The 12404-nt window shown below is 39.5% G+C and overlaps 1 protein-coding gene across 5 annotated transcripts in view; it reads right to left on the reverse strand.

The window, feature by feature from the left end:
- Window positions 1–2652: 2652 nt before the first annotated feature.
- The window catches only part of KIAA0232 (KIAA0232 ortholog), a 64361-nt gene continuing 54609 nt past the window's right edge, over window positions 2653–12404 (reverse strand). For 4 of the 5 annotated variants that reach the window (XM_063401577.1, XM_063401580.1, XM_063401579.1 and 1 more), the window contains 3 exons: window positions 8418–8499; window positions 6262–6359; window positions 2653–5284 (listed from right to left, as the gene is read on the reverse strand). In XM_063401577.1, the coding sequence (XP_063257647.1) occupies window positions 5105–5284; window positions 6262–6359; window positions 8418–8499 (360 nt within the window). In that variant the 3' untranslated portion in view covers window positions 2653–5104. The remainder of the gene's footprint in view (window positions 5285–6261; window positions 6360–8417; window positions 8500–12404) is intronic. The other variant, XM_063401581.1, reaches the window with a different exon arrangement.

Here is a 12404-nt window from a genome sequence, read left to right on the forward strand (position 1 = left end):
TACCTCTGGTACAGATCTTCACTCATCACTAAATCATACCAGAGAAGGAAACGTGGTTGTTACTATGCACAGCTGCATAATGAAAAGCTGGAGTTCTGTAACAGATTTATTCTCTTAAGTAAGCACAATTTAAATTACATTTCCAAAAGAAAATAGATCTATTCTGTAGTAGTTGACAACATGGCAACATCTATTGGAACTCACCAGGAAGAAAAAAAGAAGTACTGGATTAAAAATCAGTTGTTGTCTAGACCTAGTAAGGATGAATGAAAACAAGTAACATTCAGTTTGGGCAGGTAACATATTATATTTTCATGGATCTGCAGTGCTTCAAAGAATTTAATATTTTTGTACTGAATACAATTACAGAAAAAATGGTGGAAAAATATTTAAAACCCATAAATGACAACTTAATACTTCCTGAAGAAGACTTTGTTGTCAAATAGATGAGGGCTCCAGAGTCAAATGATAGAACTCCATTGCAAAGTGAGGACAGTTAAAAGCCAAACATCAATCAAAAACTTGTAAGTTATGAAATGTAAGAAAAAAAGGAAAAAGGCAATATCCTACTTAAAGATATTCTTAATATTCATTATTGTACAAATAAAGTAACAAAATGCAAAATTGCAATTTTCATTCCAAAATTAATTGCAAAAATGAAAAATTCAACACCAGTTTCTGTCCCATATCTGTAAGAGATCAGGCTGGCCCATCATGGCAGGTAGAGATTAATGAGGCAAATTATTCTTTGGACAGCAGGCCTAAATTACAACTCACAAGTTGTATTTTTTTTCAGCCATGGGATCAGTAAAGGAAAATCACAGGTTTGTGTGTGTCATTACATAACTTCTGACACATTTGTCTAATATGTTCCTAAAAATCTCCAATGGTGGAAATGGTATCCCTTTTTTTAGGCAGTGCTTATGTACTTGCTTTCAGTATTGCTACTGTACTGTACTGTTCTTTGCTTGAGCATTTCTGTGCTAGGAACAGGAAAGCAGAGATTAATCAGAAAATGTGCTCGTCTATCTTTTTTGACAATATTTTTAACAGGCGTGATTGCTTAGAATGGTTTTAGAAGAAATTCAAGAATTTGAGAGCTCTCGGGTTTGAGACAAGGAGAGTTGCTGCTTCTCCTGTGTCTCTGCTTGTAGTGAGTAAAATCAGGCCTGTGCAGAACTGATTGGCAGTTAACCCTTCCTTAGCAAATCCTGAAATCCTTCTGTGACAAGCAGTTGTAGCACTATTAAATGGGTGTTCAGTGGCTTTTTCTCAGCAGCATGTTGGCCCACAGCCACTTCTGTCTGCTGACTTTTCCTGTTCATCCCATTATCATCCCATTTGAGCAGAGGCAGACCATAAAATTTATGAGCATTTGCATGAAATACTACATTTTGAGAGGAACTTGAACAATGGAACAGAAGTCTTACAATAGGAAGCTAAAATGTATCAGTAAAGACTCCTTTATCCCAAACCTCTGGAGTCTTTTTGCTATTAGTTTCACAGGTAATAAACGAAAATTACGTGAGATGCTGTATGTGAAAGGTGATGACTAATTCATTGGGGCTAATACTTAACTGTGCTGGCCCTGGCAGGGAAAGAATGAGTTACTGTGAAGGAATCCTGGCTTTCCAGAAGGTTCACTGCCTTCCCATGTATTTTCACATCAGACACTCACAGGAAGGCACGGTGTGACATGCATTTACACCAGCCTGTTTTACTAGTGAGAGATGCACTTGCTGCCTAGGACTACACAGTGGTAGTTTTTGCATGACAGAAGCATTGTTTACACTGGAAACTAATTCTTTACAATATGTGTATTTAATATTAATTCAGATACAGGAATTGAAAAGCCTGGCTGATGAAATGTAGTTCTTTTATCAAGTATCTTCTATAAATGCAATGAAAATATACTACTTGAAAATAATGTATGCCTTTAAAAGTTTTAACTTTTAACAAAAGTATTCACCCAAGGACCTTACAGAGGGACTCTTCCATTATTTCCAAGTGTGTGTTTCTGTGTTGTTTTCACTGAACTTCTAATTCAGCACAGGTTGAATCATTCTGCACAGAACCCCAGGTCACTCTGGCTGCAGACTTATGGCACCACAATGCACAAGGCTCCAGCAAGGAGAATGTGAGCTGTTGGAGCTGGTTTTCCTTTCTCTGAAAGGAAGTGCAGCCATGGAATTAGGAAAGGGCACTTTGTTGTTATAGATGCAATTTTTCTGTAAGTAGAAGTGAGATACTGGTTATTTGATGGCTGAACGCAAGTTGAAAGCAGAAACAGAAATCTGCTTGGTTAGATCCCATATTACATACAAGTTCTGTAACTTATGTGAGAGAGGATCTGGGTTTGCTTGGATTTGATATTTTTTAAAGGTCTCATGTTTTCTAAACATGACTTCATCATTATAAATTAATGAAGTGTGGACAAAGCTAATTTTGTCTTTTTTTTTTTTTTAAGAACATATACAATGTGTTTAATTTTCCTACATCCTAAAAATAGTTTAAAAATTACAACAGCCATGAAAAGAACTCCCAAATTAGGTATGTCATGCTATTCCTCCAAAATATGTAATGCTTAACTGCATGTTGTATCTAAGTTATACATGTTACCCGAAGGAAATGAAGACACACACACCATCCAACTGTCCTTTTATATTTTTATTCGGTGTTAAGTAACTCCACAAGAAAACAAAATCAGTTACTCTGGTGTACGTGAAATCAGAACAATACAACCACTTGAAGCAAAAAGTAGAAACAAATTTCAGCCCAGGAATGGAAAACTGATACTTCAATGCTATGGATATGCAATGCGCTTCATCCCACAGTGCGGTTCAGCGTATGCCAACCTTTAATGCTCTTGTTGTTGCTGTTGTTGTTGGTGGTGTGTGTTTCTATCCATAGAGAAAAACTAAAAACCACACTTCAACTCTCACTGAAAGCCTTAGAGCTTTAGCCGTTAAACTATGAAAACAAGTAAAGACAATTTGTTATTGCCCAAGCTCAAGATAGGATTTTATTTTCCCAAAGGTGCTGGAATCATTACATGCCACAGTGTAACTACGAGCAACACCTTTGTTACTTTTGAGCCCTTTCTTACCAACGAAGAAGCTCTAGCCAGAATTAACTGAGCTGAAGTTTGTGTTTGAAATATGTCCCCTTGGTCATTTCCTGTTCTCAAATGAAGTTCTATTCCATTCTTCACTGTAGTGATTTGAAGAATTTGTGTGTAAAGTTCTTTTTTCCTTTCATGTTACAGTTAACTAGTTTCAGTGCAGGTGCTAAACAACCTCTCAAGGAAGCTCCAGAAGAAAGTAAAATATATAAAAATCTATTCAAAGTCTGCAAATAAATTAAGAAAAGAAACTGTAAAGTGTCGAAAGATTTGCTGTATGAATACAAACCCTAAAACATAGTCTAAGAGGAGGACCAAAAGAAAGTCCTTGGGTAAGGGCAACCACGCCAGTTTTAGTAAGGATCTCACCAAAAGCGTTGCAAGACCGGCATGGTTTCCCAACCACGTATTTAAATTCTTACACTGTCAATTGAATAAAGGCAACAAAACCCAGTTACTCAGAAAGCATTTCTAGCGCAGAACATATTTCAAAGGCAGTTCAGCTCACATTTCAAACAGCTATGTTTCTTGTGAGGTTTATTGCCTGTCAAAAATAATGGTGAAGCTTTTCAAGTCAGTATTGGACTTTCTGCACTTCCTGGTGTTATAGACATGCTATGGTCATGTAGACTAGTTAGTTGTTGTCACTTTTTAAACTAGGAGTTGGTAAAAACTTAGAGTGTTTAGTTTTGCAAATATTGCTCCTCCTGGCTTATACATTTTGCATAATGTGTTAAAAGCAGAAGGAGTTGATAGTCTTGTACAGATGCAACTTGACAATGTATTGACTTTCTAGGTTAACAAAAGAAAATTTAAAAGCAAGTCACATAAAGCAACAATCACTACTGCAATCACACATGTATGTTGTAAGTCATCACCTTCCCTACCCCCACCCACCACACACGTAACTTGCCCCACACATTCTCTCAGAAACACAAAATGAACTACGAGATTTACTAAATTACAGCCACAACAGCAGCTAACTGCAGCAGCCACAGGATTTCTTTCAAGTGAAGCACTGACCCTTTGCATTTAAAACATTGAACACTCTGAGCATTTTAGAGAGTTTCAGTCATTCAGGCTCAAGTTCAGTTACAGGATGCTTTTGCAGGTTACATGAATGCCTTCATCTGCAACAAGACAACATTCTCATTAACAAAATTCACAACAATCCACACATCACCCCAGTGGTTTATTATTTTTGGTGTTACTTTTTGAACTTCTGCCCCACATTGGCAAATCGCTAAAAAGGACAAAAAAAAAAGAAAAAAAAAGGAAAAAAACCCCACATTGCCTCCATACCTACAAAAAATCCTTGGCTTCTCCAGTTAGCAAAAATACAAACCATGGTATCCTCAGTGTTGGTTTGTGGGAGGGGGGAATCATAGGATAGAAAACACAGTTTCTGTAAGTCTCTAAAGCACAACCCTGTTGTTCCTACTTCAAAGTTATGAGATTTACTGAATGAAGACTGGACAAGTCATTCATGCTTTTCTCCTGCATTCAGAAAGGCACTGATAGATTACAGTGTTAAGTATTTATCTCCCAGTTCTTAGAGAACAAAGCCTAATGTGCAGAAAGCTGAAGTCTCTGAATAGCAGAAGTAGTTGTAGACACTGCGATGCTAAGAAGATCGTAATAGTGGTAGGGCTACAGTTACGAAAGAAAATAACTGCAATTAAGATGCAAAAAAGCAGTGGTACTACTAAGACAAGCACATGCACATCCATTCTTGATTTGACAACACAATCTAGTCTAGTTCAAATAGCCAAGAATTTAACAGTATTTTTTGGGAAAACAAAATCTTCAACAGGACAGCTGTGTCCTCATCTATAAAATAAGCAAGAAGAGAAAGATAAATACACATCTGAATCCATTAACTGAAGAGGAAACTCAAGTTGTTGTTTTAGAGCTACAGACCCTCAAGAAAGATAGTTTTCCATCTCATGTTACTTTTCAACCATCTGTTCTACTCTGCAGTTTTTACAGTTGAGTTCGAGAAAAAAGCTCCTCCTCACACGGATCAACCCATTCGCTTCCACCTTCTGAAGCTGTGTCTTCAGAGCTGGAGCTATCACTGGAGTAGATCTTCTTCCTGAAGCCATTTGGTTTTGCCTCAGCATTTATATCATCTGCACATCTTGCTTCATAAACAGAAGACACCTAAGGATTTAAACTGACAGTGTTGATGGGGAACAATAAAGAACACGCTTGCTTTTCTCGGGGCTGGGAGGTTATATGGTTTTGTAGTTGTCCAAAAGAGATGCCACGATTACAGGGCAAGTCCTCCTCTTTCCTGACTCAGCCCACTATGTAGAAAGGACTGCAGAATAGCAGGGAAAAAGATGGGGCTTTTATTATCTTTTCCTATTCCTTAATTTTAGGATTTGCACAAAACAGCAAGAGAATCAAAAGTGAACTCAGGATGTATCTTTATCACAGTTCATGTTAGAAAAATTACTGTAAAAGTCATCTCCAAAACTTGGTAGTAAGTATTAAATAGTAAGAAAACACAGCACAGATCTGACTAAACTTCAAGCAAATGTATTTTAAATATATTTTCATCTGAATGAGTAAAGCTATAGCAAGCATGTCACAATGTTAACCTAAGCGCTATCATCACAATGAAGTTTAAAGGTATATCAGTAAATACAAGTGTACATGAAATTTTCTCCCTAGAGAAAAAAAATGGGTTTTTTGCTTGTAATGAGGACAGTATTCAGCATATATTATCTGTATGTCTTTAGCTACTGGTCTTTTCTGCCCTCATAGTGCACTTCAGCTCACTCTACACTTACTGAAATTAGAAGTTGAAGGAAAAGAAGACTCATGTTTAACACTTGTGACAAGCAAATAGCAAGCATTCCCAAAGGAAACTGGCTTTGCTTATCTACTAGAAGTACAGCTGTTTGTACAAAGGGTTGTACTCCCCAAAGTACCACACCCTGAGGAGCTTTCAGAAGGATGCTCAAGATGCAGAGGAGGTTAAAAAACAAAGAAAGAGAAGAGAAGCTTTTGAAGGTTTTTGCAGGAATTTCATTTGAGGGTGAACTGAGAACTGTGATGAAAGGAAAGATGCAGTAGCCCACCCTTATAAAACAAGTGAAAAACTTCCTCCCCAAAACCATTGAAGAACTTACCATATTAAAATCTAAAAGATGTTCATCATCATTGGATACTTCCTTTACATCTGCAAGTTCTCCTACACCATTCTCTCCCTTGGCATTTGTATAGCACTCTTAAATTGTTTTTGTGGGGGTGTTTCAGATGCAAAGGAAGAAAAAACAGAATTGAGGAACACTGTTATTTATATTCACCATAAATTAAAGCATCCAGAGAAGTATTCTTGGAATTCACACTCTATGCCATGTAAATTTTGTGCTTGTGGAGATTTTTATGGTCTGATACCCATAAAGAAATCAGCATAATACCTCACGGAAGCTTCAACAAATCCTACCTGGATAACTAATAGTAAAAGAAGAAGTTACTTAGTTCATAAAAACACCTAAAATACCAAAGAACAAGAAGTACTTATTTATGATAAATGGTTCAGTACATGTTTCAATTCTGATATTGCACTGTGTTCCACATCACTCCTATTTCTGTACCCACACAGTATAGACTGAAACAGTAGCCTGATCCTCACTGAAACTCAAAAGCCCCAGTTGATGTAAATGGCTGTGACTTCTACTTACCAGAGTAAACTTATATATATATAACATCAACAACTATCATGGAGAGAGATACATACGGATCACATGCACCAACAGCCACATATAAAAAGTATCCATACTGAAAACTGGATACAGAAAAAGGTTTGTGGAAGAGTAACATCAGCCGTGAGGATGAATCCCGGTCTTGTTTAAAAACTGAGTAGCGCAGAGCAAACCCTGGCTCTCCTGTCCCTGACAGACACCCCGGCTCTGCACCAGCAGCGCCTGGGCTCGGCCGCCTTCCCCCGGCGCCGGGGAAGCGCTGCCGCAGCGACGCGCGCTCGCCGCCAGGGGCCACCACCGGCACGGCACGGCCACGGCACGGCCCCGGCACCGGGCACGGCACGGGCACGGCATAGCCCCGGCACTGGACACGGCCCCGGCACCGGGCACGGCACGGGCACCGGACACGGCCCCGGCACCGGGCACGGCATGGGCACGGCACCGGGCACGGCACCGGGCACGGCACCGGCACTGGGCACGGCCCCGCGGCTGTGCAGGGGACTCCAGATCCCCCGCTTTGGGAAGACTGATGGCTCTCGCTAACGTGGAAGGCTCCGAGCGCCAATCTGCTCTTGCACTGTGCACAGTTCTATAGGTGGGAGTGAAGTAAAAGTTACGATGTTTTGATGGTCACCCAAACTGTCCTAAACGCCAAAGTCAGGCTGTTTTGCAACCAAGAGCAGAGTTAGTTGGTTGCACTTAAAGGTGCACTTCAAAAATAATAACTGGCTAATCTACTTTCAGACTATTAAGGTACCAGGTCTCTGATCAAAACTTTCTCACCCTGGGCCAGTACCAACAGAAAGCGCCACAGAGCCCGTGAATTCAGGATACAGAATGGTCTAGTTCAGCTTCTTGCCTTCTCCCCAGAGAAGGTGAATTGGTTTGCAGACAAAAAAAAGCTGCCTGGACTCCTGCCAGTCCACTGAAAACCTGGGCTTGAGGCAGTTGTCAGATGCTGCAGATTCCTGGGAGTGCTGGAAGCACACCTGCTTCTGGTCATGAGCAGCCTGCCTACTGAGACTGGACTGGCTCTCTCTGCGCGACAGAAGAATTCCCAGACTGTCAGCGTGAAAGGAGTGGCCAAGTGGCAAATCCCTCTCCTTCCCAGCCTCAGAGAGATTCCACACATTCCCTGAATAGCTGGCATGTTATTTATGAACACCCATAAAAGGTAATCATCATGTTTTTACACTCGTATAGACTTACCTACCTAGTAAGTATATTTCAGGACGAAATATTAAAAAATGTAATAAAGGGTTTTCATAATCAGAGATTTTCTATTTAATTGCAAGCTTTGGCATTAAGTAAATTTGTGTAAATATTAAGATTATTTTTAAACTACTTTCTTTTAAAACCAATTTAGAATCATGCTAGAGGTCTACTCTAAGCGCAACTGAAGCATCCAGTTCTCTCCTAGATTAGAGAATTTTTTTGTGGAAGCTTACTGGTGTGGATTTTTTAAGTACAGACAGTAAATCCAATTCATCTGCAGCAATTCCAATCCGTACCAAGGAGCATTTATTTCATTCTAACATGGGTGCAACAGCAAGTTAGTTCTAACAGGCAGAGGTGCTTACCTTCACACTGTGATGCAGGAAAAAGGGGAGAATAGAGCGCCTTTTCCCACCAGCATTGCTTTTCCTGGCTGCCACTCATTCTCTGCAGATTAGTATTCAATATAGGAAAGTGTTTAGACAATAATCACACTTCATTTTGCCAAAAATAATATACTTACATGTAAAGGAGGAAATTCTGGTATTACAATGAGTTTTCCTAAGTCTTACAGGTCACACTGCTCAATTTGTAACACTAATGGGAAATGGCTGTCAAACTGTAGTGGAATATCCATTCTCTGAACTCTTACAGCCAATATGAACTCCATGCTGGGCTTCAGACTTTGCCCATACAGAGTTATACAAATCCAGGAAAAAAAAATTAATTTCAGCCCTACTACACTTTATAATCTAGAGAGAGCAACCCAAGAGATGAAGTATGGTGAAGTGTTAGCCAACACGACAAAGAGTTCCATGTAGAACAAAACAGAGAAGACAGCAAACAAAAAGTGACAGCATTTCATGTTTCAGGTTTGGGAGGATGAATTAGCAGTACCATTACCCAATGGAAAAAACACAAAATTAGAGAATTATGTGTCAACATGAGGAAAAAGAGGTTATGATGATGATCAGTGATTTGTGGTAGAAGTAATCCATTCACTAAGACTGCCAAAATACTCTTCCTTTCCCCATATTTTAATGCTAGTTTAATTTTACCAGAGGCCTTTCCTTATCACATTGATGGACATGGCTAAAACAGCAAGGGCTTGTCACAACAGACACGTCCCCAGTTTCATGGCTGCACCTGAGGTAACCCCATTAGCCTTCAAAAGATTATGCCACCTTGTAACATCCTCTATAGATATTAGAATGATTCAAAAAACAAATGACAGTGCAACTGCCTACAACAAACATTAACAAGTGAGTTTCAACGCTGACTTTCTAGTCAGCTTTCTTAGTAAACTCGGAACTGTTTAAACATGAGCATCCTTTTGTTCCTCCTTAACCTGCTGTAGAACTACACACCCATGAAGTTAAACTTACAAACATTTATTCCTTAATAAAGAGAAGCCCCTCTCAAACCAAAGGAGTGACTCAAGAGTGCTGTATTTAGAAATATGTCCTGGATTCAACTTATTTGAACTTATCCATGCTGGTTTCCTGTCATAAGACCCAGGAACAGTCTTTCTGGGAACACCCTCCAAAGATTCAAACACTTAATTCCAGAAAAGGGAGCTCTTAGGAACTTTAACCATCGGTTGGTGTCTTTTTTAACATTAAAAAAAAAAAAAAAAAGGCAGATCAAAGGTATAAGCAGGACATAGTTAGAAATATATGCATTCACAAATCCATTCAATCATGGAAGCCTCACTCTGTGCTGATTAGAGACAGAGGCATCTGAACTCCACAGGCACAATGCGTTTTCAGCTTCAAAGTCTCTCCCACTGCTGCTGCCACACCTGCACACGGGATAAGCTGCATGAACCCAGCAGGGACAGGAAAGCCAGCCTGAGTCTGGCAGGGCACCACGAGCTGCAGCAGCCCTGCTCCCGGGCTGAGGCACGGGCAGAGCTCAGCGCCTGCTCTGGCTCTGTGACTGAACCGGCACCGCCTGCTTCAGCCCCCCTGCTTCCATCACAGCCCCAACACCTGCAGAGCTGGAGCAGCTCACAGACAGCTCCCAGCTCAGCGCTGAATTTTTGTTTGGGAGGGGATAGAGGACACTTTTTAATGTCCATTTTATACATCTGCAGAAGAAATGTCTTTTCTCCTACAGTTGCTTAAGTGTTTTCTAGAAATGCACAGTCTCACACTGTGAAATTTTTTATGAATTAAAGAGACACTCCCAATCAGTAAATACAAAATACCATCTCCAGAATAGCCCATGAGTCTATCTTCCTTTGTTGGCAATCTTTCCCTTTTTAAAACAGCATTTTCAATTTACGCCTCCTTCTCCTCCTCTCTCACACATACTCATATACACTTCATGTTTTATGAAAAGTTTTACTGAATTTTCCAGCTAACCATCTAAATAGCTATTATTTAGAATGGTTCTGATATTAAATATTATAACTGGAAGTCCCTCCTCTCTGAAACTACTCATATGTATTTTACTCTATTCTTAAATTGAACTCATAAGCAGCAGGGCAAAACCAGCTGCAATGCAGTTTCACTCCCAGTTTTGCTGCAGGTCAGAGAGAAGACTGATGGGTTTCCTTTCTGGTGTTACAGCTAGGCACAGGTTAACTGAGCCTTCTCCCAGACTATTAAATACTAATTTGGAAACACCATCACTGACTAGCTAAACTGCTTCAGAACGCTTGCTGACAAGGATCACAGCTGACAGGGGTGACAAGAGGCTTGCAGATTGTGAACAAAATAAGCACTAAAGCCTCAGTAGGGTGTGAATGAATGTTATCAGAAGTGTTATAACTGATGGAAAAAATCATATTAATCTGTAAGCACACATTCCTTTGAATCTGCTCTGCCCCGTACTACCAGGAAGAATTCAACACATGAATAATTCAGAAGTCAAAGCTGCAATGAACACATTGAGTCCCATTCTTTAGAATTCTTTAGATCAGGTCCTAATTTTAGTTCATCAGCCACACAGTGAAAATACACTTAGCTCAAGAAGCCAGTCACAAATGAACAAAGGGGGCTGAGTCTAGACCTTATATTCTTAGAACCTACTGCCAATGAGGCAGTAACCTCATTGTTGAATTTCACTGAAAATAGATGTGCAAGGGACTCTGAGATAATCTAGCCTCTACTCCTGCACAAAGCTGAAATCACCTACAATGCACTATTCTTATATTCAGTCTCATCAAGGCAGAATTTCCACTGCTTCCCTAAAAAAATAATAAGCCTTATAGTATGCCCCTCATCTGGTCAGAATTCTTATTCTTCAATTTCCCTTAGTGTGATTTAAGGTCATCACATCCACTTTACAGAGAACACAGCTTTTCCCTTACCTCTAATATGAACACAGCTTCTACAAAACTGCTGCTTCTGCTCCAAGTCTCTCTCATTTGAGAAAAAACAACCCCAGTTCCTTCACTCTGTTTTCATAAGTATGGCCTTGGTGTTTTCTGCTCCAGACATCTTTCCTGATACAAGGAGCCCAGTACTCCAGCAGAGCAACTCTCCTCTTACAGGAGGCTATTCCTGTTCACAGATCTCAGTGTTGCTGTCTTTTGCAGTACATCATTGCTGATTTACACTCCAATATGATCTATTTGAAGATGCTTTTCTGTTTCACATCACTTCCTCACCTGTCACTCCTCCCAGTGTTTGTAAAGAGGATTATTATTTTCTGTAGAAATTTTGGTTGCCCCTGCCGGATTGCGTTTTCTGTTTGAGACGCTGCTCAGATTTAAAAACTTTTTGATTCTAATCCCATCTTCCAGTGTAACTGCAGACCTTCCCAGTTTGTTATTATCAGGGATTTTCATAAATATGCCACACAGTAGAAAAAATAATCATCTCTGTTGTTCTCCAGTAAGCCACTGACTGTTATTTTGAGAGTGCAATCTTTCTCCTAAACTAATACTTGGAAACTTCCTGTTTCTCACCCATCTGGGCCATTTACAGTTTAAAGTACAGTTTAGGCAATTTAACAGGATCATTGGTTCAATTTTCCCCGAGTTCCATTTTCCTCTTTAAAAACAAGATTAGCTTTTTATATATTTTCTATCCCCCATGTGCTCTCAAACAAGTATTCTAGTAGGCTTTTCTCAAATTAGTTGCTGCTCTTCATGATACTCAGGTGAATACTGCTGTGACTGAAACACTGTAATATCTGTATTTTCATTAACAATGACAATAGATGCACTAATCAATACTTTGGATATTACATTTTCATAGCTTTCCAGGCTTGTTAGCTCAGTTTAAAAAAATATCTTTCTGTTTCTGATTTACTTCTGGAACTTTTAGGTATACCAAATCTTTTGTATTTGTTTTGTTTAAACACTGAGGGTTTTCCCTCATGATTTTTAAACTGTTATTGTG

The sequence above is a fragment of the Prinia subflava genome, chromosome 7 (assembly GCF_021018805.1).
Source record: "Prinia subflava isolate CZ2003 ecotype Zambia chromosome 7, Cam_Psub_1.2, whole genome shotgun sequence".
Classification (NCBI taxonomy): domain Eukaryota; kingdom Metazoa; phylum Chordata; class Aves; order Passeriformes; family Cisticolidae; genus Prinia; species Prinia subflava.